Source organism: Camelus ferus, chromosome 9 (assembly GCF_009834535.1).
Source record: "Camelus ferus isolate YT-003-E chromosome 9, BCGSAC_Cfer_1.0, whole genome shotgun sequence".
Classification (NCBI taxonomy): Eukaryota; Metazoa; Chordata; class Mammalia; order Artiodactyla; family Camelidae; genus Camelus; species Camelus ferus.
Genome location: NC_045704.1, coordinates 9,468,843 through 9,496,549, shown reverse-complemented (window position 1 = coordinate 9,496,549; position 27,707 = coordinate 9,468,843). Strand labels below are relative to the sequence as shown.

The 27,707-nt window shown below is 51.5% G+C and overlaps 2 protein-coding genes across 3 annotated transcripts; both read right to left on the bottom strand.

Annotated features, from left to right (window-relative positions):
- Positions 1 to 521: 521 nt before the first annotated feature.
- Positions 522 to 24,154, bottom strand: PTPRH (protein tyrosine phosphatase receptor type H). Its single transcript, XM_032487646.1, has 20 exons — positions 22,002 to 24,154; positions 19,194 to 19,542; positions 18,397 to 18,430; positions 17,912 to 18,178; positions 16,956 to 17,222; positions 15,746 to 16,012; positions 14,535 to 14,801; positions 13,324 to 13,590; positions 12,113 to 12,379; positions 11,579 to 11,845; positions 10,053 to 10,131; positions 9,885 to 9,932; positions 4,705 to 4,786; positions 4,162 to 4,252; positions 3,825 to 3,901; positions 3,609 to 3,743; positions 3,120 to 3,242; positions 2,754 to 2,914; positions 1,205 to 1,340; positions 522 to 1,101 (listed from the first exon to the last, which is right to left on the bottom strand). The coding sequence occupies exons 2-20, from the start codon at positions 19,242 to 19,244 to the stop codon at positions 976 to 978; spliced, it is 3,012 nt and encodes a 1,003-aa protein (XP_032343537.1). The 5' UTR covers positions 19,245 to 19,542; positions 22,002 to 24,154; the 3' UTR covers positions 522 to 975.
- Positions 24,155 to 24,218: 64 nt separating this feature from the next.
- TMEM86B (transmembrane protein 86B) lies at positions 24,219 to 27,654 on the bottom strand. Of its 2 annotated transcripts, XM_014551060.2 has the most exons (4): positions 26,737 to 27,654; positions 26,233 to 26,476; positions 25,221 to 25,619; positions 24,219 to 25,029 (listed from the first exon to the last, which is right to left on the bottom strand). In XM_014551060.2, the coding sequence occupies exons 1-3, from the start codon at positions 26,785 to 26,787 to the stop codon at positions 25,237 to 25,239; spliced, it is 678 nt and encodes a 225-aa protein (XP_014406546.1). In that variant the 5' UTR covers positions 26,788 to 27,654; the 3' UTR covers positions 24,219 to 25,029; positions 25,221 to 25,236. The 2 variants fall into 2 exon arrangements, with proteins under 2 accessions (XP_014406546.1, XP_006175289.1); XM_006175227.3 differs by having other exon boundaries at positions 24,223 to 25,619.
- Positions 27,655 to 27,707: the final 53 nt, after the last annotated feature.

Below are 27,707 nucleotides of genomic sequence, written 5' to 3'. Positions count from 1 at the left end.
CGCCCCGCCCCTTATCTGCCCCTAGCCTGGAACCACCAGGACGCCCACGGGTATTTATCCTGGTCCAGAAGATTCTCTGCCTTCTAGTCCAGCCACCTGGCATCCAGCCTCCCTCTCCCTACCCGACCCTTCAGTACTGCCCATGGAACCTGGCGCCAGAATATCGGGTTCTAGGACCCAGAAGACCCTCTACGGAGACCCAGGTATTCTGATATCTAGACAGGAGACTAAGCGTGAAATTCTCCAGGAAATCAGCTCCAGACTTCACTCCACCCTCAAAATTCCCCCTCACGCCAGGCCCTGGAGGCAAGCCCCCATGCTCCTAGCTTCAGGGAACCGAGTCCAACCTGCCCAGACTCTGGACCTCCAGCCTTCTCTGACTCAACTGTCCAAACCTACCTTTCTCAGGTGCAAATTGTGAGTCCTTCTAGTTTCCTCCCTAGGACATTAGCCTCAGTACCTAAACATTAGGAACCCACCCCAATATTATTTCCAGACCCAGAAATCCACTGAGGCAAGTGTCTCTGGGGAGAATAGTGATTTAATAAATTATGGGATTGAAGAAAAAATCTGTACAGACAGTGAGTGGGGTGCAAGGAAACCTCAGATCCTTGAAGGAAGATCTGGTTTCTGGAGTAAAAGATGGGCAGGACCCTGCCTGCTCTTGCTTCTTGGGTAGCCAGAACTGTGGATCCTCGTTCCTTCCTTCCTCAGAATCTCACTTGTTTCCTTGAGACCCTGCAGCCTCCTCCTCCCTCAAAAAAACAAGGAACTCCTAGCCTCCCATCCCTCCCCTTCTTCAAGGAATTGGAAATCTAGGGTCCAGGCTCCCACCTGACCTCTCTCCCCTTCTTCTTGCAGGGCCCAGGATTCCTGGACCCAGCCCTCGGCTGTCCCAAGGGTCCAGGTATCTGGGCTGAAGTAAGGATGCAGAGTTTGAGTCTAGGTGGGCTGGAGTCTCAGCCCTCCCGCAACTTAGGCCTCTGTAGCAGCTATGTTCTCGTAAATCAGGTTCTCATACGTGGCCTCCTTCTCAGCCGGTGCTGAGGATGACTGTTGCAGAAAGCGAAGGATGCACTGGTGCAGGAACACGTACTGGGCCTGGGGAGGAGGCCCGTGGAGGTGAAGGGTGCCCTCCTGGCCTCAGCCTGCTTTCTTCCAGGGTCCCACCTCCACCCACCTTGTGCCAGAGGAACCCCCTCACCTCAGTCTGCACCATCAGTGGCCGGCTTTCTCTCATCTTCCTCATGTAGCTGAAGGGCCCCACGACACCCTCACACTCCAGCTGCCGCAGCAGGACATCCAGGGCAATGAGGGTGCCTGTGCGGCCCACACCAGCGCTAGGCAGGGACAAGAAGTGGTCAGACCCTGGGAGGGGAGAGTCTTGACTGATGGAAGGATCTGTCTTTGGAGCACCTAGGGGTCAGGGTATTCAGCCAGACAGTATTTTGGGGGAATACAGTGTAAGTGGGGGTTATGTAATTAAGCAGGAAGTAATAAGAAATGACCGTGCGCTGACTTCTATCTATCTGTGAGGCCCTGTTCCAAGTGCCTTACATGCTTTTTTTTTCACTCCTACCACACCTAAGAAGTAGGAACTATTAGCATGCCCATTTTACAGATGGGGCAATGGAGGCTGAGCAAGGTGATTGTCCCAGGCCACTTGGGCATTGCTGGGGTTCACACATGGGCAGATGAACTCCCAAGCTGATACTTAAAAAAAATTTAATGTAAAAGTAACCATTTTAAAGTGGACAATTCAGTGGCATTTAGTCACAGTGTTGTGTAACTGCCACCTCTATCTAGTTCCAAAACACTTCTATATCCTCAAAAGGAGAGCCCCATCCCATTAAGCAGTGACTCCCCATTCCCCCATCCCTCCCAGCCCCTGAAAACCACCAGTTTTCGGGCTCTGTGCATTTGCTTATTCCAAATAGTTCATGTAAACAGAGCCATCCAACATGGGACCTTTCGTGCCTGGCTGCTTTCACTCAGCCAGGTTCATCTACGTGGTCCTGTGGATTGGTGGTTCAAGCGAATGGCCTTAACTACTGTGCAGAACTCCCTTCTGCACCTGGAGGAAGGGAGGACACTCTACTGAGGACACTTCCAGTGAATACTACCTGGGGATGGGGATGGTGTCACGACACAGCACAGCAGGGAGGTTAAGGGCTCCACTCTGGGCATCAGCTTGGCCACTCGCTATTGACCGTGAACCCAGGGACCAGCTTTCTGATGCAGTTTCCTCAGCTCTCCCTTTTGTCATGAGGTTGCCCGGAGGGTCAGCCAGACTGTGGCCGATAAGCACTGACCATGATGGAAACCAGAGCTCCCCTATCAGAGGCTGTCCGTCCCTCTGGAACAAACTCCTTCCTCAACCCTCACATTCACATTTGTGAAATCTCACCTAAAGAGGCTTCAGCACAAATATCAGGAAAGCAGTTGTCGGGGGAGGCCCCAGCCTGTGAGCCCAAGGAGGTGTCTTCAATGTTTCTTAAAACCTTTGGCTGCTTCTCCCTCCTGCCCTTCACCTCCTCCCTACATATGCCTCCTCCTGTACCTTTCTATCTTTCCCATCTCTTCACCCCCATCCTCCTTCTCAGCCTGCATCACAGCCCCTTCACCTTCTGCCTCCATCTCCTCCTCCTCTCTTCCACCTCCTCTGGGAGTTCCCAAGAACCCAGGTAACCCTGGTTTCTGTGTCCTGAGGGGGCGGTGGTCCCACAGGGAGAGGGCTCCGGGCTGGTCCTCACCTGCAGTGCACAATGGGAGGCCCTCCCTCCATGTTCTGGTCCAGCCACTGCCGGAGCATCTTCCAGAAGGCCAGCATGGGGTCTGGGGAGTGAGGGACGCTGTGGTCTGGCCAGGTCACGTAGTGGAACTGACGGACGGATAAAGCCCTCCGCTCTGCCATCTAGAGGGAGGGCGGGTTGTCAGGGGGCTCAGGACCCCTGGGGCTGGTTTCTGACAATGGGGCATCCCTGGGGCACACTGCTGTCCCTTGTGGGAGTGACGGGAGGTGGGATTTCATGGGGAGTTCTGGGGGAAGGGGCTGCCTGGAATGTCACGGGGGAGGAACTGAGGGCAGGGTGTATCTGGCAGGGTGTCAGGGGGCTTACATGCCAGAGCTTCAGGTCTCGTACTGTCCAGTTCTCCATCACTTCCTCACCCACCAGGGTCACCTGTAGCTGCCCATGGGTGCAGGGTTGGGAATCTAGAGGCCAGTAATGCTCACACTTCACCTGGGGGAAGACCAGGGGCAGTCAGAGCATAGGAGGCCCCACAGAACCACCCAACCCCAGTGCCCCTCTGTAGCGTGGCTCTTGTACTCAGTGCCAGGGGATGCCCTCTGCCCTGGTGGCAAGGCAGCACCCACAGGCAGCCAGGCGTAGCTTCATTCCAGCCAGGAAGACCCCTCCTTCCCCAGGTCATTGAGATCAGCTTCACCCTGCATGTGAACCATTGGATGGACTAGAGGAGACGGAAAGGTTGGAGTCATGTTGAGGGAATCAGTGAGGGCTGGATCAAGGTCTACACTGGTGTCAGTGTCTGGGGCGGGGTCACGGTTGGACTCAGGGTCAGCACCCAGGACCAAGGTCTCCTCTTACCCGGCCAGACTCCACGCAGTTGGTCAGCATGACCAGGGTGTGGCTCTGCTGCTCCCACACCAGGCGCCAGAAGTCACCCACAGTCTGGGACAGGGGGCCCTGGGCTGCTATGAACTCCTGGGAGTTCCAGAGACCCTGGTTGAAGAAAACAGGTAAGTCTGACCTTAACTTCTGAGGCTAACTCAGCATCCTCCCAGCTCCCAACCATAACCTTACAGGCATGAAGCTGGCGTTGATGTACTCGGAGCCTGGCTCCCCAGGGAGGGGTGTCAGGGGCACGCGGGACCAGTCATCTAGGAGAAGAGGCCAGCATTAGCGAGAATGGCGCCACCCAGAGGGGCAAGGAGATGAGGCTGAGACCCAGGGATGGAGGGCGTGCAGAGGTGCAGACGCTGGGAGCTCAGGGAGAGGCAGAGGGGCCTCGGCTGGGAGGAGCCGGCCAGGGGCTCTCACATCACGGGGTAGGAGCTCAGGGGAGAAGGGACGGGGTCCAGGGATGGGGTATTGACAAAGTCACAGCTGAGAGTAAAGTCAGCAGAGGCTTACGACTCACAGGGCAGCACGTTTTTGTAACGGTTCTTGATGTTGTTTTCTGGAGCTGAGGCCATCATCTGGGACTGGCTGTGGTCCTCCAGGGCCAGTTGCTGGGGGCGGAGGTAGAGGAGGGACGCACAGATGCTGGATTTTCTCTGACCTCCCCCAGGTATACCCTCACTGCTGCCTCTGTCATCCTAAGCACCCTGCCCCACTCACCCCTTGTGCCCTGGAATTCCATAGCACCCACAGAAATAGGTCAAGTGTGTGCACCATCTCTGGGGGGCATTGGGGAGGACTGGCGGGACCATGGGGACTGGGGAGGTAGGCAAGAGAGGAGACATCAGGGAAAAACCAAGGTGTTTCTTTAGGACTGACCCATCGACCCGTCACTAGTGTAAGATTTCAATGAGTTGAAAAGATGGATAATCATGCCCAGGAATTTCTGTGTAAGCCAACAAAGCATGTGTCACTGCTTTCCGTCCAATCCCAAAGGTGTGGAAATGTCTGGGGCGGGCACGTGGGCCTGGGTGCAGCCCCCTCTGTTCTGTTCTCACCCCACCTGGTACTCCACTGCAAAGCCGTAACCGCTGTCCATCTCATTTTTCCTGACATGCTCAGCAAAATCTTCAGCCCGGATGTCCCTGGGGGGAGGGGAGGGGCAAACAGTTAAACCTCCTTTAATTCTGTGCTCTTGGGATAAAAGAAAAGGGTTTTGTTTTGTCTTGTTTTGTTTGACCTCCCAAGACTTATAGCTGGAAGTAGGAACCTTTTGACCACCTTCACCCATTTCAGCCTTCTGACACTCCCTCTGGCAACCACCAATCTGTTCTCTGAACCTGTGAGTTCAAGGTTTTTGTTTTTGTTTTTGTTTCAGATTCTGAATATAAGTGAGATGATACAGTATTTATCTTTCTCTGTCTGACTTATCTCACTCAGTATAATGCCCTCAGGGTCCATCCATGTTGTCACAAATGGTGAGATTTTCTTCTTGTTTGTGGCTGAGTAGTATTCCACTGTATAGACAGCTCATAGCTTCTTTATCCATTCACCCATAGATGGACACTTAGGTCATTTCCAAGTCTTGGCTGTTGTGAACAATGCTGCTGTGAACAAGGGAGATGCAGATATCTTTCCAAATCACTGATTTTGTTTCTGTTTCATCAACTCCACTTCTGAGTATACACCCCCAGGAATTGAAAGCAGGCTCTCAAAGGGGTACCTGTACACCCACGTTCATAGCAGCCCTAATCACAATAGCTAAAAGGTGGAAGCAACCCAAGTGTCCATCGACAGAAGAATAGATAAGCAAAATGTGGTCTATCCATATAATGGACTATTACCCAGCCTTAAGAAGGAAGGAGATTCTGCCACAGGCTACAACATGGATGGAACTGGAAGGCATTATGCTGAATGGAATAAGCCAGTCACAAAAGGACAAATAAAAGGACAAATGTGATTCCACTCATATGCGGCACCAAGGGTTATCAAATTCATACAACCTGAAAGTAGGATGCTGGAGTCTCCAGGGACTGAGGAGATGGGGGAAATGGGGAATGGGTGTTTAATGGGGACAGAGTTCCAGTTTTGCAAGATGAAAAGACTTCTGGAGATGGATGGTGGTGATGGTTGCACAACAGTGTAAATGTACTTAATGCCACGGAACTGCACACTTAAAAACAGTTCAAGCTAGAACACTCCCTCACACCATACATAAAAATAAACTCAAAATGGATCAAAGACTTAAATATAAGACAAGATACAATAAACCTCCTAGAAGAAAACATAGGCAAAATATTATCTCACATTCATCTCAACAATGTTCTCCTAGGGCAGTCTGCCCAAGAAACAGAAATAAAAGCAAGAATAAACAAATGGGACCTAATTAAACTTACAAGCTTTTGCCCAGCAAAGGGAACCATAAGCAAAACAAAACAACAACCCACGGAATGGGAGAAAATATTTGCAAAAGATGAAACTGACAAAGGCTTGATCTCCAGAATATATAAACAGCTCATACAACTTAATAAGAAAAAAAACAAACAACCCAATCCAAAAATGGGCAGAAGACCTAAACACGAAAAAATGCTCAATATCACTAATTATCAGAGAAATGCAAATTAAAACTACAGTGAGGTATCACCTTACACCAGTCAGAATGGCCATCATTCAAAAGTCCACAAATGACAAATGCTGGAGAGGCTGTGGAGAAAAGGGAACCCTCCTACACTGCTGGTGGGAATGCAGTTTGATGCAGCCATTATGGAAAACAGTATGGAGATTCCTCAAAAGATTAGGAATCCCATGTGACCCAGGAATCCCACTCCTGGGCATATATCCAGAAGGAACCCTAATTCAAAAAGACACCAGCACCCCAATGTTCATAGCAGCACTATTTACAATAGCCAAGTCATGGAAACAACTTAAATGTCCATCAACAGACAACTGGATAAAGAAGCTGTGGTATATTTATACAATGGAATACTATTCAGCCATAAAAATGAACATAATGCCATTTGTAGCAACATGGATGTCCCTGGAGAATGTCATTCTAAGTGAAGTAAGCCAGAAAGAGAAAGAAAAATACCATATGATATCACTCATATGTGGAAAGAAGAAGAAGGAGGAGGAGAAGGGGAAGGGGAAGAAGAAGGTAAATGAACTTAAATATAAAACAGAAACAGACTCACAGACATAGAATACAAACTTTTGGTTGCCAGGGGGAAGGGGGTGGGTAGGAACAGTCAAGGAGTTAGAGATTTATAGATCCTGACAGGTATATATAGAATAGATAAACAAGTTTATACTGTATAGCACAGGGAAATATATACAAAATCTTGTAGTAGCTCACAGTGAAAAAGAATATGAAAATGAATATATGTATGTTCATGTATGACTGAAAAATTGTACTGTACACCAGAAATTGACACAATGTAAACTGACTATAACTCAATAAAATTAAAAAAAAATCTGTTTGGACTCAAAAAAAAGGAAATGGGACTTCTCTCATCTAGGACCACTCCCCTTCTCCTGGGCCACAGTTCCCTGCAGCCCTCTCCAGCCATGGGGTCTTCCTTCTCCTACACCAGGAACCTCTCCCCTTTCCCTTTGCGTGTACATGTTCTAATCTTGCTTCTGTATTAAAAAGAATCCCCTGACCTCATGCCACTCCAGGTCCAGCTCTTTCTCTCTCCTCCCCCCGTAATATAGTGTTATGAATACTGTCCTGACTCAGTTTTGACACCCTGGATGGAGGCTGGTCAGTTTCCCTTCTTGACATGCTGATTAAATCCACATCCTCACCACCTCCCCTAACAGGATCACACACTCTGGGCTACTATCCATCTGCCCAAATTCTGCCCCAACCCCAACCCCCAGGAACAGGTACCAGAAAACCAGGCACAGTCCCTACGCCCCAGGACCTGCTGAAATGATTCAAACTAAGCCTGTTTGCCTTGGATTGAAACCATGAGAAAGGCTCTTGTTTGAGTGCCCCTCACTTCACGGCCAACCTGGTGCCTCCCCACGTGGCCCTGCAGGGTGTAATGCGTACTCCCTCTCTTGGGATCTGTGAGTGTAAAAAATCTTCAATGCCAGTCGTCTCCTGATCCAGTGGGCTTACCGTACCTAAACAATAATGAAACCTGTGAAAGCACATTCAAACTTCTCACGTGGACCAGTTCTCTCTGCTTCCTTCCCATACATCGCCGTGGCCTGGTCTCTACACCACGACTCCAGGGGAACAATGACCTTTTGTGGTTCAAAGTCCCCTTATCTCACTTGCCTCCTTATCTCCAATTCCAAAGGCCACCTCTCAGTCCCTCCTCTGCGTGGGAGCTCAGCAGCCTGTAGTTTCTCTGACTGCCTCTTCCTTTTTTCTGGACCCGCCCTCTTCCTGAACACCATCTCCTCATGTGCACCACCACTGCCTCTCTGACGGGTGCTTCTCCATCTCCTCAGTGGGGCCCTCATCCTCTGTTCATCAAACGGTAGGTGTTTCTGGGAGTCTGTCCTTAAGCCCTCTTTTCTCACTGGACACACACGTCTCATGGGGTCTGTCCACTGACAAAGCTTCACTTTCAATCTGCACATCTGCGATTTCTGAATCTTCGTTGCCAGTTTCTACTTCTCACTCCCCTGACCTTCAGCTCTATTTACCCACTGGCCTCCTGGAAGCTCCACCTGCATGTCCTAGAGGATCATCGCTAGGACATCCAAACATGCACGCTGAGGGTTGGGGATGGCAAAATGCTCAACATACAAGACAGGACAAGACTTGGAGCCCAACAGGTGCAGCAATTTGCTGCAGATGCCATACAAGGCACCGGACAGAGGGTAAGGAGGGGAAAGGGCAAGCAGGGTGGGACTCTGGCCAGAACAGATAATACCGCAAAGAAGAAACTGGACATCATCTTCCCCGTCACTAGTGTTTGCTCTGCCTCATGCATCTGCCTCGGATGGCCACGCCCTCAGTTGACGCCTCATTCTTTTGTACCCAGGCTGTCACAGCTGGTCTCCCAGCTTCCCTTTACTCTCTGTCCCATCTCTCCTCTCTTGATCCCTGGGGATCATTCTCACGTAGACACTTGGTGTCACTGACCCAACTAAGGAGGAGTCAGAGAATGGAGACCTTTGCACAAACGTTCTCCTGAACCATGGATCTGTTTATCCACCTGACCATTCATCATTGTCTTCACTTGCATGTCCAACAAGCATCTCAAATTCAGCGTGTCCACCACCGAGCTCCCAATACTTTCCCAAAGCTCCCCCACCCTCCACCCCATGGTCATTCCATCTCAAGCAACAACATTTCCAGTATTCCTGGAGCTCAGGCTAAATTCCTTGCAGTCACTCTTGAGCCCTCTCTGAACCCCACACTGCACTTCCATTCTCTAACCACATCTGCTGTTTAAACACTCAAACACTGCCTTGAATCTGATTACCTCTCACCATTTCCCATTCCAAGACATAACTACCTCTTGTTTGGATTGTAATAGGGAAGAACAAACCTGACTCCATATTGGTCTGTTTCTTTTACTTTAACCTTTTTGCATTTGCCACAAGTTCATCACCAAAGGGATGCTGCCTATAAGCTTAAATTACACATAATGGCCCATCTCTGGGAACCCTGCCTCCCAGGTAACCAGCACTGAGCTAAAATACCTTTGTTGGGCTCACAGGAAACATCCTGACCAGGCCCCCCTGTGAATGACTGCAGGAAGGAAGGAATCAACACCTCCCCTCTGGAGGCTGACGTGAAACAGGAGGTGTGTGAATTTACTCCCCACCCCTCTTAGTATAAAAGAAGCCTGAATTCTAACTCAGGCAAGATGGTTCTTTGGGACACTAGTCACAACCTTTACCAACTTCTTTATTAGTGGCTCCTTGTGCTAGAATGTAAGCTCCAAAAGGGCAGGAATCTTTGGTAGATTCACTGTTTCCTCAACACCCAGAACAGCACCTGACACTTAACAGGGGCTCCGTTACTGTTTTGTTGGATGAATGAATGGACGTCCCAGAGCTGAGACTGACACCAATTTCACGGCCACCAGTCCAGGCTCTCAGGGAATGGGGAGTGGCAGATGCATTGTGATCCCTGCCACAGACAGCATTAGCCCCTTCTGAGGCTTGTGGGGGGGATTCACTGATCCTGCCCTCTGACCTACCCAGTGACCAGCAAACACCCCAGGATCTGACCTTGACAATGAGTCTTTCAGATGCTCTCCCAAACCTTCCACTCACCTGCAGATCAGATCCCTGTGTGCCTGTTTCTTCTCACTCTTCTTACACCTGGGAAAAGGACATTAGGGTGAAAGGCTGGGGAGGGGAGAGAGGCCGGAACCAGGGGTCCTCACCTTTCCCGCAACCCCCACCCTCCAGGCACCCAGTAAGTCCTGAGCTGAGTCTCACCCCTTCTTCAGGAAGAAAACCAACAAGCCCACCAGGATGAGAAACAGGAGGACACCGACGATGGCTCCTATGATGACCACTGGAGGAAGGAGGCATGAGGGGCTGTTAGAGTCTGGGTCACCTCTCCTGGTGTCCTATCTCTGCTACCTCTGTCCTAACCCAGACTGTGATCAGAGGGTCTGCAGGGTAGATGCGAGGGCAGAGAAGGGAAAGGAGAAAGCTTCTGCATAAAGCCCTATTTCCCACTCAACCTTTCCTCCCAGGAGCCTGGTCCAAAGACATCACTTTCCCAACTAATCTGCTTTTTAGAGTGACTCTCCCCTTCCTTGGTCTAGACTAGCGATCCTCACTGAGGGTGGTTTTGCCCACCAGGAGACATCGGGCAATGTCTGGAGACACTTTCAGGTTCTTACAACTTCAGCAGCAGTGCCACCGGCATCGAGCGGGTGGAGGCTGGGGATGCTGCTCGACACCCTACAGTAATACCCAGGACAGTCCCCACCAGAAAGAGCGATCCAGCCCAAGATCCACGAGGACCTGTCTCAGCAAGAGTACCCTGGACAGTGGGACCACCAAGCCCAGCCTGGAAGAGCACCCCATGTTCAGTGCACCAAACTCCAGTGTCTCCAGATCAAAGACCCCATCTCCTAAGAGGCTCTGATTCCTAGGCGCTGACTGACGGGGGCCCAGGGAGGCCTATGACCATGGTCAACGGTACATGAGCAAAGATTTCCTGAGGTTCAGACTTTTTCAAATGTCCCATTGGTGAGTGAAAAATCATGCGACCAGTGCTGGAAAAAAATTTGGCAGTTCTTCAAAAGGTTAAACACAGAGTTACCACATGATCTAACAATTTCACTTCCGGGTATACACCCAGGAGAAACGAAGACACACACCCACACAGAAATGTGCACACAAATGTCCAGAGCACCATTCAGAACAGCCAAAAAGTAGGGTCCATCCATGGATGAATGGATAAACAAAACGCATTCTATCTGTACAATGAAATATTATCCGGCAATAAAAAGTAATGAGGTGCTGACACACGCTAGAACATGGATGAACCTTAGACGCATTATACTAAGTGAGAGAAGCTAGTCACAGAGGACCACATACTGTGTGGTTTTTTTTTGGTTTTTTTTTTTGGAAATGTCCAGAAGAGGCGTATCTATAGAGACAGAAATAGATTACAGACAGACAATGGCTGGCTGGTGGGGAATTAGCGAAACTAGGGGGTGATGGCTTAAGGGGTAATACAAATACGGTAAAAAAAATATCCTAAAATTAACAACGATGATGGTATAATGATGATGAGTATATTAGAAGCCACTGAGTTGCACACTTTAAATGGGTGGACTGTTACAGGTTATATGAATGACATCTCAAAGGAGCTGTTTTACAGAAAGCAGGAAACAAAACATAAACAAAAAGGACCCCATGGGGTGGTGAGACTCCTTCACAACAGGGCCTGACGGGGTCTGAGAGAATGTCATTGTAGCTCTCTGTACCTGTGGGGCTCTGCTCACCTGTGCTCTCAGTGCGGCAGGTCATGGAGGCAGACCGTGCCTCCCTTCCATCCCAGATGGTTGTGACGGTGGCTGCGTAGGCCTGAGCCGGCCTGAGTCCCGACAAGGACACGCCCTTCCCACAGGAGGATCCGCTCTGGGAAAACTGCTGCCTGCCCACCTCCACTTTAAAGGCCTCATAGCCTCCCGGGGGGCAGGACCAGGTCAGGATGACCCCGTAGCCCCCCGAAGCGCTGATGCAGGACACGATGGAGGGGGGGCTTGGATCTGGGTGGAACGGATAGGAGGAATCAGTAGGCTCCATCCAAGGCGGTTTTCTAAGTCCCCACTCCCCACCAGTCGTGCCAGTAATCTGAGAACTAGCTCATCCTCTTCTTCCCCAAAACAAAACACCTCTTATTCCCTCAGTTTCTGTTGCCCCCGAACGGACGCACCGCAGGTCGCCTCAAACTACAACTCCCATTAGCCCAGAGAAGGTGCCATCTTGGCCAGTTCATAATCTCACCCAAGAGAGTGCACAATGCTACCTCTCACCTGTGGCGACACTCAGAGTCACCCGGGAGCTGTTGACTCCATTCTTTTCTGCCCACACAGAGAAGTTGTACAAGGTCCCGGGTTCAAGTCCTTCCACTGTGAAACTGGTGTTGGCTGTGCATCTGGTCTCAATTGCGTCTCCCTCTCCAGACCACTGGACCCAGTAGGCGTAGCTCTGAAGGTCAGTGCCCTCAGGCACCTCCCACCTCAGGGTGATGTTGCTGGTGGTCTGAGTCTCCACACTCAGGTTCCTGATGGGGTTGGGGGCTGAGAAATGAAGAAGAAAGATCCAGTGTCAGCAGGGCAGTAAACGGGGGGACAGTCAGTGGGCATTTCTGACCCTCAAAGTCAGTTCCCAGTCCTGCCTGAACTACGGGTCCAGGAGATACGGGGTGTGGGGTCTAGACAGTGCTTCCCAGACTTCCATGTGCATACGTGTCACTGGGGATCTTGCTAAAAGGCAGGTTCTGACTCAGGAGGTCTAGGATGGGACTGAGATTCTGCATTTACAGCCAGTTCTCAGGAGATGCTGACGCAGCCCACCCACGGACCACACTTGAGGAGCAAGGATCTAGACCAGTGCTTTCCAGTGGAATTTCTGCAACAGTGGAAATGCCCTCCCAATGATCATTAGGGTAGATACAAACCCAGTGGGAGACTGGGAGCCCCTCAACGGAGCTCTTGAGCATTTAAAATATGGAACGAAGCCTGCAATTTTATGCAATTTTATGCAATTTTAATGAACTTAAATGTACATAGCCACCAATGCCTAGGGGCTACCATATTGGACAGTGGAGGTCTAGAGCAGAGGAGCTGTCCACCTCAGGGTAATTGAGCTCATGGTCTGAGCTTCCATCCTCAAGCCCGTGACATAGTTGGGAAGTAGGAGAACAAGAGTCAGAGGGTCAGAGTGTCCACATTCCACAGCACCTAATCCCCCCAGAACTCAGTAACAAGACTCCCCTGCACAGCCCTGGTTGCTCAGGAGGATACGCCCTAGTGTTATGGTCTGTGTTCTCTAGAGTCCTAGAGCCTGACTGATCCCAACGCACAACCCTATGGATATTCTTTCTTCATCTCTCTCATCGTGATCCAAAGAGACACTGGGCTAGGGAGTGTGCCACATTCTCCTGTCAGCTCTGCACCATCGTCTATCATCAACCCCGCATTAAAAAAAAAAAAAAAGAATCACAATAAGAGTTGCCTCTCACCTGTGGCGGCATTGAGAGTCACCTGGGAGCTGTTGACTCCATTCTTTTCTGCCCACACAGAGAAGTTGTACAAGGTCCCGGGTTCAAGTCCTTCCACTGTGAACCTGGTGTTGGCTGTGCGTGTGGTCTCAATCGCGTCTCCCTCTCCAGACCACTGGACCCAGTAGGCGTAGCTCTGAAGGTCAGTGCCCTCAGGCACCTCCCACCTCAGGGTGATGTTGCTGGTGGTCTGAGTCTCCACACTCAGGTTCCTGATGGGGTTGGGGGCTGAGAAATGAAGAAGAAAGATCCAGTGTCAGCAGGGCAGTAAACGGGGGGACAGTCAGTGGGCATTTCTGACCCTCAAAGTCAGTTCCCAGTCCTGCCTGAACTACGGGTCCAGGAGATACGGGGTGTGGGGTCTAGACAGTGCTTCCCAGACTTCCATGTGCATACGTGTCACTGGGGATCTTGCTAAAAGGCAGGTTCTGACTCAGGAGGTCTAGGATGGGACTGAGATTCTGCATTTACAGCCAGTTCTCAGGAGATGCTGACGCAGCCCACCCACGGACCACACTTGGGGAGCAAGGATCTAGACCAGTGCTTTCCAGTGGAATTTCTGCAACAGTGGAAATGCCCTCCCAATGATCATTAGGGTAGATACAAACCCAGTGGGAGACTGGGAGCCCCTCAACGGAGCTCTTGAGCATTTAAAATATGGAACGAAGCCTGCAATTTTATGCAATTTTATGCAATTTTAATGAACTTAAATGTACATAGCCACCAATGCCTAGGGGCTACCATATTGGACAGTGGAGGTCTAGAGCAGAGGAGCTGTCCACCTCAGGGTAATGGAGCTCATGGTCTGAGCTTCCATCCTCAAGCCCGTGACATAGTTGGGAAGTAGGAGAACAAGAGTCAGAGGGTCAGAGTGTCCACATTCCACAGCACCTAATCCCCCCAGAACTCAGTAACAAGACTCCCCTGCACAGCCCTGGTTGCTCAGGAGGATACGCCCTAGTGTTATGGTCTGTGTTCTCTAGAGTCCTAGAGCCTGACTGATCCCAACGCACAACCCTATGGATATTCTTTCTTCATCTCTCTCATCGTGATCCAAAGAGACACTGGGCTAGGGAGTGTGCCACATTCTCCTGTCAGCTCTGCACCATCGTCTATCATCAACCCCGCATTAAAAAAAAAAAAAAAGAATCACAATAAGAGTTGCCTCTCACCTGTGGTGGCATTGAGAGTCACCTGGGAGCTGTTGACTCCATTCTTTTCTGCCCACACAGAGAAGTTGTACAAGGTCCCGGGTTCAAGTCCTTCCACTGTGAAACTGGTGTTGGCTGTGCATCTGGTCTCAATTGCGTCTCCCTCTCCAGACCACTGGACCCAGTAGGTGTAGCTCTGAAGGTCAGTGCCCTCAGGCACCTCCCACCTCAGGGTGATGTTGCTGGTGGTCTGAGTCTCCACACTCAGGTTCCTGATGGGGTTGGGGGCTGAGAAATGAAGAAGAAAGATCCAGTGTCAGCAGGGCAGTAAACGGGGGGACAGTCAGTGGGCATTTCTGACCCTCAAAGTCAGTTCCCAGTCCTGCCTGAACTACGGGTCCAGGAGATACGGGGTGTGGGGTCTAGACAGTGCTTCCCAGACTTCCATGTGCATACGTGTCACTGGGGATCTTGCTAAAAGGCAGGTTCTGACTCAGGAGGTCTAGGATGGGACTGAGATTCTGCATTTACAGCCAGTTCTCAGGAGATGCTGACGCAGCCCACCCACGGACCACACTTGGGGAGCAAGGATCTAGACCAGTGCTTTCCAGTGGAATTTCTGCAACAGTGGAAATGCCCTCCCAATGATCATTAGGGTAGATACAAACCCAGTGGGAGACTGGGAGCCCCTCAACGGAGCTCTTGAGCATTTAAAATATGGAACGAAGCCTGCAATTTTATGCAATTTTATGCAATTTTAATGAACTTAAATGTACATAGCCACCAATGCCTAGGGGCTACCATATTGGACAGTGGAGGTCTAGAGCAGAGGAGCTGTCCACCTCAGGGTAATTGAGCTCATGGTCTGAGCTTCCATCCTCAAGCCCGTGACATAGTTGGGAAGTAGGAGAACAAGAGTCAGAGGGTCAGAGTGTCCACATTCCACAGCACCTAATCCCCCCAGAACTCAGTAACAAGACTCCCCTGCACAGCCCTGGTTGCTCAGGAGGATACGCCCTAGTGTTATGGTCTGTGTTCTCTAGAGTCCTAGAGCCTGACTGATCCCAACGCACAACCCTATGGATATTCTTTCTTCATCTCTCTCATCGTGATCCAAAGAGACACTGGGCTAGGGAGTGTGCCACATTCTCCTGTCAGCTCTGCACCATCGTCTATCATCAACCCCGCATTAAAAAAAAAAAAAAAGAATCACAATAAGAGTTGCCTCTCACCTGTGGTGGCATTGAGAGTCACCTGGGAGCTGTTGACTCCATTCTTTTCTGCCCACACAGAGAAGTTGTACAAGGTCCCGGGTTCAAGTCCTTCCACTGTGAAACTGGTGTTGGCTGTGCATCTGGTCTCAATTGCGTCTCCCTCTCCAGACCACTGGACCCAGTAGGTGTAGCTCTGAAGGTCAGTGCCCTCAGGCACCTCCCACCTCAGGGTGATGTTGCTGGTGGTCTGAGTCTCCACACTCAGGTTCCTGATGGGGTTGGGGGCTGAGAAATGAAGAAGAAAGATCCAGTGTCAGCAGGGCAGTAAACGGGGGGACAGTCAGTGGGCATTTCTGACCCTCAAAGTCAGTTCCCAGTCCTGCCTGAACTACGGGTCCAGGAGATACGGGGTGTGGGGTCTAGACAGTGCTTCCCAGACTTCCATGTGCATACGTGTCACTGGGGATCTTGCTAAAAGGCAGGTTCTGACTCAGGAGGTCTAGGATGGGACTGAGATTCTGCATTTACAGCCAGTTCTCAGGAGATGCTGACGCAGCCCACCCACGGACCACACTTGGGGAGCAAGGATCTAGACCAGTGCTTTCCAGTGGAATTTCTGCAACAGTGGAAATGCCCTCCCAATGATCATTAGGGTAGATACAAACCCAGTGGGAGACTGGGAGCCCCTCAACGGAGCTCTTGAGCATTTAAAATATGGAACGAAGCCTGCAATTTTATGCAATTTTATGCAATTTTAATGAACTTAAATGTACATAGCCACCAATGCCTAGGGGCTACCATATTGGACAGTGGAGGTCTAGAGCAGAGGAGCTGTCCACCTCAGGGTAATGGAGCTCATGGTCTGAGCTTCCATCCTCAAGCCCGTGACATAGTTGGGAAGTAGGAGAACAAGAGTCAGAGGGTCAGAGTGTCCACATTCCACAGCACCTAATCCCCCCAGAACTCAGTAACAAGACTCCCCTGCACAGCCCTGGTTGCTCAGGAGGATACGCCCTAGTGTTATGGTCTGTGTTCTCTAGAGTCCTAGAGCCTGACTGATCCCAACGCACAACCCTATGGATATTCTTTCTTCATCTCTCTCATCGTGATCCAAAGAGACACTGGGCTAGGGAGTGTGCCACATTCTCCTGTCAGCTCTGCACCATCGTCTATCATCAACCCCGCATTAAAAAAAAAAAAAAGAATCACAATAAGAGTTGCCTCTCACCTGTGGTGGCATTGAGAGTCACCTGGGAGCTGTTGACTCCATTCTTTTCTGCCCACACAGAGAAGTTGTACAAGGTCCCGGGTTCAAGTCCTTCCACTGTGAAACTGGTGTTGGCTGTGCGTCCGGTCTCAATTGCGTCTCCCTCTCCAGACCACTGGACCCAGTAGGTGTAGCTCTGAAGGTCAGGGCCCTCAGGCACCTCCCACCTCAGGGTGATGCTGCTGGTGGTCTGAGTCTCCACACTCAGGTTCCTGATGGGGTTGGGGGCTGAGAAATGAAGAAGAAAGATTCAGTGTCAGCAGGGGAGTAAACGAGGGGACAGTCAGTGGGCATTGCTGACCCTCAAAGTCAGTTCCCAGTCCTGCCTGAACTACGGGTCCAGGAGATACGGGGTGTGGGGTCTAGACAGTGCTTCCCAGACTTCCATGTGCATACGTGTCACTGGGGATCTTGCTAAAAGGCAGGTTCTGACTCAGGAGGTCTAGGATGGGACTGAGATTCTGCATTTACAGCCAGTTCTCAGGAGATGCTGACGCAGCCCACCCACGGACCACACTTGGGGAGCAAGGATCTAGACCAGTGCTTTCCAGTGGAATTTCTGCAACAGTGGAAATGCCCTCCCAATGATCATTAGGGTAGATACAAACCCAGTGGGAGACTGGGAGCCCCGCAACAGAGCCCTTGAGCACTTAGAATGTGCTCATCTGTCTTTCTTTCATCAATTACATGTCGAAGCAATACTGTCTTGGATCTACTCAGATAAGTAAAATACCTCTGTATAATTGGTTTCACCTGTTCTGACTTATGCAATGTGGCTCATAGAAACCTTGGATCCACAAGCGTGGCTCCCATATGTTTCTGTCGGTCTACGGGCCTGCCGAGTTCTCATGCGTGTTCTCAGTCACTGCCTGCCACCTTCCTTTAGGAAAAAAAGAAAAACAGTGGTTGCCTCTCACCTGTGGTGGTTTTGAGGGTCTTCTTGGAGCTAGTGAGTCCATCCTTCTCCACCCACACGGAAAATTCATAGGAAGAGCCAGGGTCAAGTCCCTCCGCTGTGAAAACGGTGTCTGTCGTGTTTCGGCTCTCGGTTTTGTTATCTCGTCCGGTCCACTGGACCCAGTAGGTGTAGTTCTGCTGGTCCAGGCCACTGGGGGCCTCCCAGCGTAGGGTGATGGAGCTGCTGGTCCAGGCCTCCACAGTCAGGTTTACGACTGGGTTGGAGGCTGAGAATGGGGAAGAAGAATTCACTGTGAGCAGGGAGCAGATCAGGAGTGTCCCTTCCACTGCTCCCAGTTCCTGCCTCGTGTCCAGAAAGGACTAGCTCCATCGGAGCCAGGTGGGGATCGCTGTGCCCACCATGGAGACCTCCCTCTGGAAGCTCACGGGACTTGAGGGTGCAATGGCTTTGTGTGGGCAGTGAACTCAGACAGGGGTCACTCACCGTCCGCCCTGGCCCCTGTCCAGCTGCACAGGCCCTGGAGAGATCCAAGAGGGGGGGAATCAGACACCGAAGCTCACCTCCCCTGACCCCAGTGAGTCTGCCAGCCAGAGACCCTCCCGTCCTCTGCTCAGACCCTGCGAGTCACACTGCCTGAAGGAGAGGAGGGACAGCACACAGACTCTCCTCCTGCAGGCTGGGCTCTGACAAAGGTCATCCCATAGTATGTCTGTCTTCTCTGGGTGTGCCCTGTGTTGGGGGCAGGGGGAGTGGGGAAGGGGCAGGACTCCAGGGACCCAGGAGCTGGGATTGGCTTCACTGATATGGTAGAGAGATAAACTTAATGGTTTCACTTCCTGAAAAAATACAGCCTTAGAAGACTAAGGCAAGGAAGTAACCAACAAACTGGGAATGAAAGAAGAGACTGATGTTGGGGACCAGGAGCCAGACATCCAGTCTGAAGGAAAAGGCTGGGGACTTGGACCCCTGGGTCTGAGGGAGGAGCGGGCTGGGGGCCGAGGCTCCTGAGTCTTCGTAAGCTTACCTGTGTCTTGCCAGTAACCTGAGTTCACTCTCACCGCAGAAGTAGCAATGTCTAAGAGCCCGGGTGTCCGACTCCCCAGCAATCTCCCCCAACCTAGAAACTTGCTTCCTCTCCAGGGAATTATCAGTCCCTCCCCACTCTGGACCTGAGTTCTGGGACCCCAGCCTCCTCTTTCCTGGGACCCAGGAGTTGGCCCCCCTCTGCTCCTCTCAGAGGACCCCCCCACCCCCACTACCCTGAGTCTGGGAGCACTCACCAGCAGCACCAGGCTCCCCAAGGCCCTGAGGCCTCTGCCAGCCCCGGTCATGTCTCTGGACACTGCCAGGGGACCCAAGTGTCCTAGCCCAGGACCTTCCACCTGCTGGACTTTAAACGCAAGAATTTCCCCTTTCCCAGCCCAGCAGTAAGGCCATAGGCCAGGGCAAGAAGGGAGGAGGAGGAAGTAGAGGCTTTCCAGCCGGAGAACTCCTAGCCCCACCCCCGCCCTCAGCCTTGGTCCTCACCTCTGGAAGCTCTGGCTTCTCCTGGCCACAGGGTCTCCCCTGCAGCCCCTGCCTCGCTTCACTTTATCCTGCGCGGGTAAGAGATGAGGGCACTTCTTCCCGCTGATGTATGCATGCACAACACATGTCCCAGATGTTCAGAGTGGGAGGGGGTGCCGGAAGAAAGATGTGTCCATCCCTCTCAAGTGGACAGTTACACACCAAAGCCAGGTGGGGGGTCTACTCTCCTGCGCCCTGAGGCAGGCACTGGCCCCTCAGCCTCTCCCTGCCTCCCCCAAATCCGTGCAGCTGTCACCAAATGAGCCCAGTATATTCTGCCTCCTGGCCTTTGCATATGCCGTCTGCTCTGCCAGGTGCCCCTTCCTGCTAGCCCTTAGGATTCAAGGGTCAACATGCTGGGTCAGACCTGTCTTTTTAGCTCCGTCAGGACCTGTGCTGTCTCTACAACACATGCCAGACTGTCCGTATGTGCGGAGGCACGTGCCACATTCTACCCAGGCCCTTGAGCCAAGTGGCTTAAATTTGCAGTGACTTAGATTCCTAATCTACCAAAATGGGCACAACCCCTTGTAAATATGCTGTGAGGAGTAAGTGAGTTCATATATAAAGTCTTAGAGCAATGCCTGGTTCTTTTAAAGCCTTTGAGAAACCGTAGGCCATGTTTATTTTTGGTTCATCCCTAGACCTCCAGCGTCGGAGGGGCTTCTCAGGCCGCCTGCATTTCACATACAGTCTGAAAGTGAAGAGTGTGGGTACTGCAAACAGCATGCTTGTCACTAATCACCAATGCCATCTTGAACCTTATCCAACCTCACTGTGTCTCTGTCCTCTTGCTTTTGAAATGGAATTAAAAACACTATCTACCGCAATACACAGCAGCTACCTGCTCCTGGACAGCTCTGGACTCACAGGTATCTGAAGGTCCCCTATTTAGAAAAAGGACTGCCCTTTATCATCTCAGCGGACTTTGATGGAAAGAGGGAGGCGTATCCCTGGGGTTAATGGGTGCTATGTACTGAAGGATTTGGAGAACACCGATTGCCTGAGGAGGCATTTTCCTGACTGATGAAAAAACAACTCGGTGGTTCTCACTTACCCCTGCTAGAAGGTTTTTCATGTATTATGTAGTGCTTAATAAAAATAAAAATTCAAAAATACTATCTACTAGGGATGAATTTGGAATATGGGATTAATAGATACTAACTACTATATATAAAGTAGATAAATAAGTTTATAATGTATAGCACAGGGAACTATATTCAATATCTTGTAATAACCTATAATGGAAAAGAATCTCACAAAGAATATATCTATGTATATAAAACTGAATCACTTGGCTGTACACCTCAAACTAACACAACATTGTAAATTAACTACACCTCAGTTTAAAGAAATCGTTAAAAATAACAAAAAAAATTCTGCCATTTCAACAATGTTATATAAGTGGAATCATACAGCAGGATCCAACACATGCTGACACCTTGATCTTGAACTTCTGGCCTTCCAGGACTGACTGCAAGACATTTCTGCTACTTAAGCCACACAATGTGTGGTACTTTGTTAAGGCAGCCCCAGCAGACTAAAACATTTTCATTGGTATTATAACAAATTGCACTCAGTTACCGATCTTCTATTTTTAACTTCATTGATTTTTTTTTAAAAAGTGTGGAAATTTGTCTTCTCTTTTATTAAGTATTTACATAATATCCTTCCTCATTGTGCCTCTGGGCCCACAAAGTAGTTACTACCTGGCTCTTTACAGGAAAAGTTTGCTGTCCGTGATGGAGTTATTTTTGTCTGCACTTTTAAGTTCCCAGCAAAATTGAGTGGAAGGTACAAAGATTTCTTTTGTTGTTGTTGTTTTTCAATTGAAGTACAGTCAGTTACAATGTGTCCATTTCTGGTGTACAGCATAATGTCCCAGTCATGCAAATACATATGTGTATTTGTTTTCATATTCTTTTTCATTAAAGGTTATTACAAGATATTGAATATAGCTCCCTGTGCTATACAGAAGAAATTGGTTTTTTATCTATTTTCATATACAGTGATTAACATTTGCAAATCTCAAACTCCCAAATTTATCCCTTCCCACCCCCTTTCCCCTGGTAACCATAAAATTGCTTACTATGTCTGCACAGAGATTTCTAATACACCCCTGCCCCGACTCATGCACAGCCTCCCCCAGTGTCAACAACCCCACCAGAGTGGTACATTTGTCACCACTGATGAAACTATGTTGACACAAGAATCACCCAAAAGCTATACTCCACTCCTTTTCATGGCCGAATAATATTCCACCATACGGAATTGATGACAACTTGTTTCTCCAGCCACCAGCTGATGGACATTTGGGTTTTCACCCTTTGGCTGTTACAAATAATGTCATTTGAATTTTCACATCATCTGTTTTCAGTTCTGTGTGGTCTACCCGCAGGAGGAGCCAAACTCTCTTTCTACGGACTCCATGGCTATCCCCTCTGCAGCCAGGCCCAGCCGCCAACCCTGTCTCCCTCCACCACCCATTTGTGACCCCGTCAGCATTCCCAGGAGTTCCTCACCACTTTTGTTGTCCTGTGACTGTCAGTCGGTCCCTCTGCCCCATGCTTTCCTCTCCCTGTGTGGTTCAAGAACTGAAGCGTATCTGCTCATTCTCTTGAAGCCATTCCCTGCAGGTGTGTTCACCCAACACCTGCAGCTTCCTGCAGGCGGGACCGCAGACTGAATGAGCCCCAGGGACTCCAAGGGCAAACGGACTCTTCCAGGCCTGGCCAAGCTCGCGCTGCGGTGAGACAGACTGGGAAGTTAACCACAGTGTGACACACAGGACGCCTCTGTCCCGGAGGGGGAGATGACTTCAGGGTGAGTCTGAGCACAACAGTAGGATGCGGTCAAGTGAAGAATTTGCATGGTGTGGGGTGGTGGTACGGATGAAGAGGGTGTAGCTCAGAGGTAGAGCCTGCTTAGCACGTATGACATCCTGGGTTCAATCCCCAGTACCTCCAATAAGAAATAAACTTAATTACCTCCCCAAAAAATAAATTTAAAAAAAGACTACATGTTTAAAAAAAAAAAAAAAAGACTTGCACTGGAAAGGCCAGAACTCCATGTGGAAATGAAACTGGAGTGACCCTGAACTAGGGGTCAGGTCACCCAGACCCAGACTGGTCTCAGTTTATGCTCAGCCTGCTGGGTTGGTGAACATGTGGAGACAGAGGGGAAAGGGGAAGCCCTGTAGGAATGAGTCCTGAACCTGTGGGATAATGTCAGGATTGAGTTGAATTGTAGGATGCCCAGCTGGTGGTGCTGGAGACTTGCTTGATGGTGTGCGGAGAGAGCCCCATACCGGAACTGAGCGCAGAGTCATAATCATTTATCATTGTGAAACATCTGGTAACCACCCAAATGATTGATCACGCCAACGTTTAAAGATGAACTATGCTGGTGGTGGCCTTGGGCTGAAGAGGATGGGTGACTGGGGAGGCAACAGCTAAAAGGTACGAGGTCTCTTTTGGGATGACGTAAATGTTCTAAGGTCATTATGATAGGGGCATGACTCTACGAACATACTGAAAACCTCTGACAAGCACACTTTAAATGGGCAGTTGGTATATGAAGTATATGTCTGTAAAGCTGCGATCGTAACATTTTTTTCTCCAGGAATTGGACATAAACGCCTTTGAGCAGAACATGGTCACAGTATAAGTGATTATAGTCGACAATATTATACTAGAAACTTCAAAGCTCCTAAAAGGCTAGATCTTAATTGGTCCCACCACAAATAAGAAAGGTAATTTTGTGATGCAATAGGGGTGTCAGCTAAGACTAAGGGGGTAATCATACTGAGGTGTATTGATGTATCAAATCAACACTAGTACCCCTTAAACTTACACAATGTTATGTGTTGATCACATCTCAATTTAAAAAAAAAAAACAACAGAACGTGGTGCTCAGAGAGATGGTGGCTGGAAATATCACACCTCAGTACTTTTCCCTAGGGGTGGGAGGTTGTTCTGGGGAGCCCTTTAGGAGGGGGAAGGGTGCTCACTCATTTACCCCCCACCCCACCCCCACCCCAGTTAATCTATCCTGAGCCTTGCACCCTTAATGGATGAGAGTGATGAGGACCAGGGCAGCGCAGGAGGTGGTGATCGCCGCCAGCTGGGTTTGGGGCTGAAGGCAGGCATCCCAGGACAACATGGTATCTGAGACTGCGAAGAGCAGGGCACCCCACCCTGATCACCTGCCTCATCTGGGCTGAGACCTTCCTCTAGGGTGAGTGGGGATCCTGGTCTGAAGATGGGGCAGCCACTAAAAAAGGGTGAGCTTGAAGGGTCCCTAAAAGCACATCATGAATGTAGAAGACTCCTCTCTGCTATGAGGCCCTTTTAAACGCACATCATAGACATAGAAGTCTCCTCTCTGCTGTAAGGGTCCTTTTAAAAACAAATCATGGATGTGGAAATTGAGCAGGGTTTGGAGAGCAGCTCTGACTGCTTCCTGCCCTCACACGCAGAACCTGAGGCCGAGAGGGGCAGTGAGCTGCCACGCTCGGCTTCTTCCTTCCTCGGTACTCTATTCCCACCACGTGGTTACCTACCCCTTCCTCCAAGCTCCCCTCATCTTTGAGTTTCCTCACCTCCTCAACTCTCTCTCCTGATACTGCATGTGACTGCAGTGCACTGAACTGCGTCCCCCGAAGAGACGTGCCCAAGTCAGGGCCCACTACCTATGGACGTGATGTTAATTAGAAACAGAGTCTTTGGAGATGTAATTAAGTTCAGGATCTCAAAATGAGATTATCCCGGATTTAGGGTGGACCCTGAATCCAACTGGTGTCCTTAGGAGAGGACAGACTCACAGAGGGAGAGGATGCCACGTGAAATGAAGGCGCTCCAGGGCTGGGTACGGCCGTCAGGAGCTGGAAGAGGCTGGAAGGACCCTCCCTGGAGCCTTGGAGGGAGGACAGCCTGACAACACCTTGATTTTGGACTTCTGGGCCTCCAGAACTGTGACAGAACAAGTTGCTGTTGTTTTAAGCCATCCAGTTTAGAGTAATTTGCAGTCATAGGAAACTAACATATTGACCAGTCTCCTCCTGCTCTCAGTCTGTAAAATCCTCACCTGTCCAATGGGTATAATGAATCCCCCCATCGTCAACAGGCCCTGCGGGGGGAGGGGGCACTTCCATGTCCCCTAAGCCCTGGCACCAGGACTGGTCCACGGGGGGTCTGCTGTAGGTATAGGTAACAACACCGCACAGCAAACGTGTTCCGAGTGTAGATTTCATGGCAAGTGTTCAATCCACAACACTGTGAAAGTACTTAATGCCACTGAACTGTACACTTAGAAGTGATTAAAATGGTCAATTTTGTGGGCAAAAAAGGGAAAAGAACCATTTGCTGTTATTGTGATCCTCCCTGCCCTCACGCCCTTCCCCAAATAACAGATGTCACAGCTTCAATGCCCGCTTTACTTAGGCAAGAGAAAGAGATCCAGGCCAGAGGGAAGGGGAGGCACACCGGGATCACAGAGGAAAGCGGGAGGCCGAGGAGGGTCCAGTGTAGATCTGGTTGAGGGGCCTGGAATCTGGAATCAGAACTGAGTGGGAACTCGGTGGTGCATTTGAATTTCTGCCAACGGTTCCCATGTGTCTCCAGATAGACCAGTACCGCAGACAGGAGTCTGCAGGCCTGGCTCTTGCCCCCAAGGGTATTTCTCTGGCCTCGCTGGTCTTGGGGGCCCAGGTCCTTGGAGGAGGGGAGGGTGCGGACACTTGCCTGTCTTGGCCCCCAGTCAGGTGGACTTGAGCCTGGGGCCCTGGAAGACCGACAGGGTGATGAGCATCTGGGCGGCATAGTAGGTGGTCATGATCACCAGGCGGGCATGGGGCAGGGGCTGGGCAAAGGTGTTCCAAGCCAGCACAGCATCCGAAAGCATGAAGAGCAGGGCACCCCAGCTGGCACTCCCGCCCCTGGCCAGGCCACGCCACAGCATGGCGGCCAGGACTAGGGAGTAAGCCATCAGGGGCAGGACCATGTTGGGTGGGAGGTGCCAAAGCAGGAGGCAGTAACACAGGATGCAAGCCAGGACGATACGCAGCAGGAGGCCGGGCTGCAGGGGAGTGAGGCCGAAGGCCCAGAGGTAGAGCAGGTGGGCCAAGGTGAAGGCAGCCACGCCTGGAGGAGACGGGTGGGAGCACCCAGTAAGGTGCCGGGTCCTCCGCTTCCCCACACCACCCTACTGCCCTCAGAGCTTGACAGAAAGGGCATCCTACACACCAGTTCCCGCCCTGGCCACGCTGGCCACGCTGCTGGGATGACGGTGCCAGCCTCCTTGGCGGTCCCCCTGCTTCCTGCCCTTGGCTTCAGAACAACTTTGCAGTGCAACCTGCATCCTGTCCTTACTCTGCTCAGGAGTGTCCACCAACTCCCATCAGCTCCACCCACCAGGCACACTCCCAGCCCAGGGCCTTTGCACTTGCTGGTCACTCTGCCTGGAAGGTTCTTCCCTGGAATGAAGGGCACATGGCTTTGACCAGCCTACTTGAGACCGCGACCCTGACCCCTGGATGCCCTCTGCGTTCTCCCTCCACGGCACTCACACTGCCCCTGCCCTCAGTGGAAGGAGAGCTCCATGGGGGCTGGGGTTTGGGTGCGTCTCCCTCACTGCTGTTCCCCAGTGCCTTTGCTCACACACTCGGCAGGTGCTCTACTAGGGAGCCACCCCTTACCCCCCAGCCTGGGGTCTGAAAAGGACAACACGACACAGCCCCAACACACCCCCACTCACCGTGGAGGAAGCCCTCAGGCCAGATGAGGCAGGCGTCCCCCACGGCTGAGCACAGAAGGGCCCCCTGCAGGAGAAAGTGGTGGCCCCCGCCGGAGGGTACAGTCCACAGGAACACCACCAGGGAAAGGATGGGCAGGCACTTGACCAGGGCGCCGACCCAGGATGGCTGGTCCTCAGGGATCCAGAGGAGGAAGTACACGGCACAGGTGAGGAAGAAGGGGCTCAGCCACCTGACCACATGAGGCTGCTCCGGGGGATGAGGGGGCCGCTGAGCCTCCGGAGCTCAGCCCAGCCCCCAGCCCCCGGGACCAGGCCCCACCCAACCAGGAGTTGAGCTTCCACCCTAGCCCCATTCAGGGACCCAGACTGCTGTCCGGGGTAGGGAGCAGCTGCACAGGCACCAGGACGTCTGCCTCACAGAACCCAGTCCCCCTCTTCCTCCAGGTCACTTGGATTCCTGGAGCCCAGGCCCAGCCCACCCTCAACCCCCTCGATGGCTCTCACTTGAGCTGAGAAGCAAGGTTTTCGGGGCGGCCCCTCTTTCCGGGCATCCATGTCGGCCTAGACCTAGAGTGGCCTGCATGTGGGCACCAGGGCTTTCGGGGTAGAGGGGACAGCATGTGGTTACACATTAACCAGAGTTGTGTCCTGTGGACTCTGAGACTGGTAACAGGGCCCAGGGAGATGCTGTCCCCACCCTGGGGATGGCCCTGCCTGGCACCTGCTGATAAGGAGCCCACTGGGACCCAGGGGTCTTTCCTCCTTCACAGCCTGGTTTCCCCCGGCTTCCTCCCTGCCTGGGGGGCCATGGCCGCAAATGCCCCTCCCATTGTCCTTTACCTGGTTGGTCAAAAGGGAAAGGGGTGCAGGATTCCAGTGTCCTCCCCTTCATGAGCAAGGGGGAGAGGGGAGGGGAGGACCACCCCTCCAGAACCAAGAGACAGGTCGGAGACTCTCCCCACCTCGCTGTGCCCCAGCCTGGCCTTCCCTCGGGAGCCCGTACCACCCTGCACCCGCCTCAGTGCCTCCACCACCAACGCTCACTGAACAAACAGGAGCTGGACAAGGAGGTTGTCGTCCATGCCCGCCCCCGGCTCCGGGGAAGGCTCCCAGGCACATCCAGCCAGGTGTGTTCTTTACCTTCCCCTTGGAAGGCACAGAACACTGGGCACCCGCCTGTCTGACTCATTGGCTGCCCCAGCCACCACTGTTCCACCAAGGAGAAAGGGCTCAGGGGACGTGGCTTCTGCAGCATGGCCGGGGAGGTTGGGGGGGTGAGAAAGGGGACCGGTTGGAAGCTCACTCGCCAAATCCCAGGTCCCGCGTGTGTGGACATGGGTGGGCTTGCCAGAACCAGTCTCGCATGAGGCTGCGTAGTGCTTAGCTCCTCCTCCAGGAAACCCTTCCAGGTGTGAGCAGAAGTTACCCCTCCAGCAGTGCAGAGGCTGAAGGCCCTAATTCCACGCTCCGAAGGT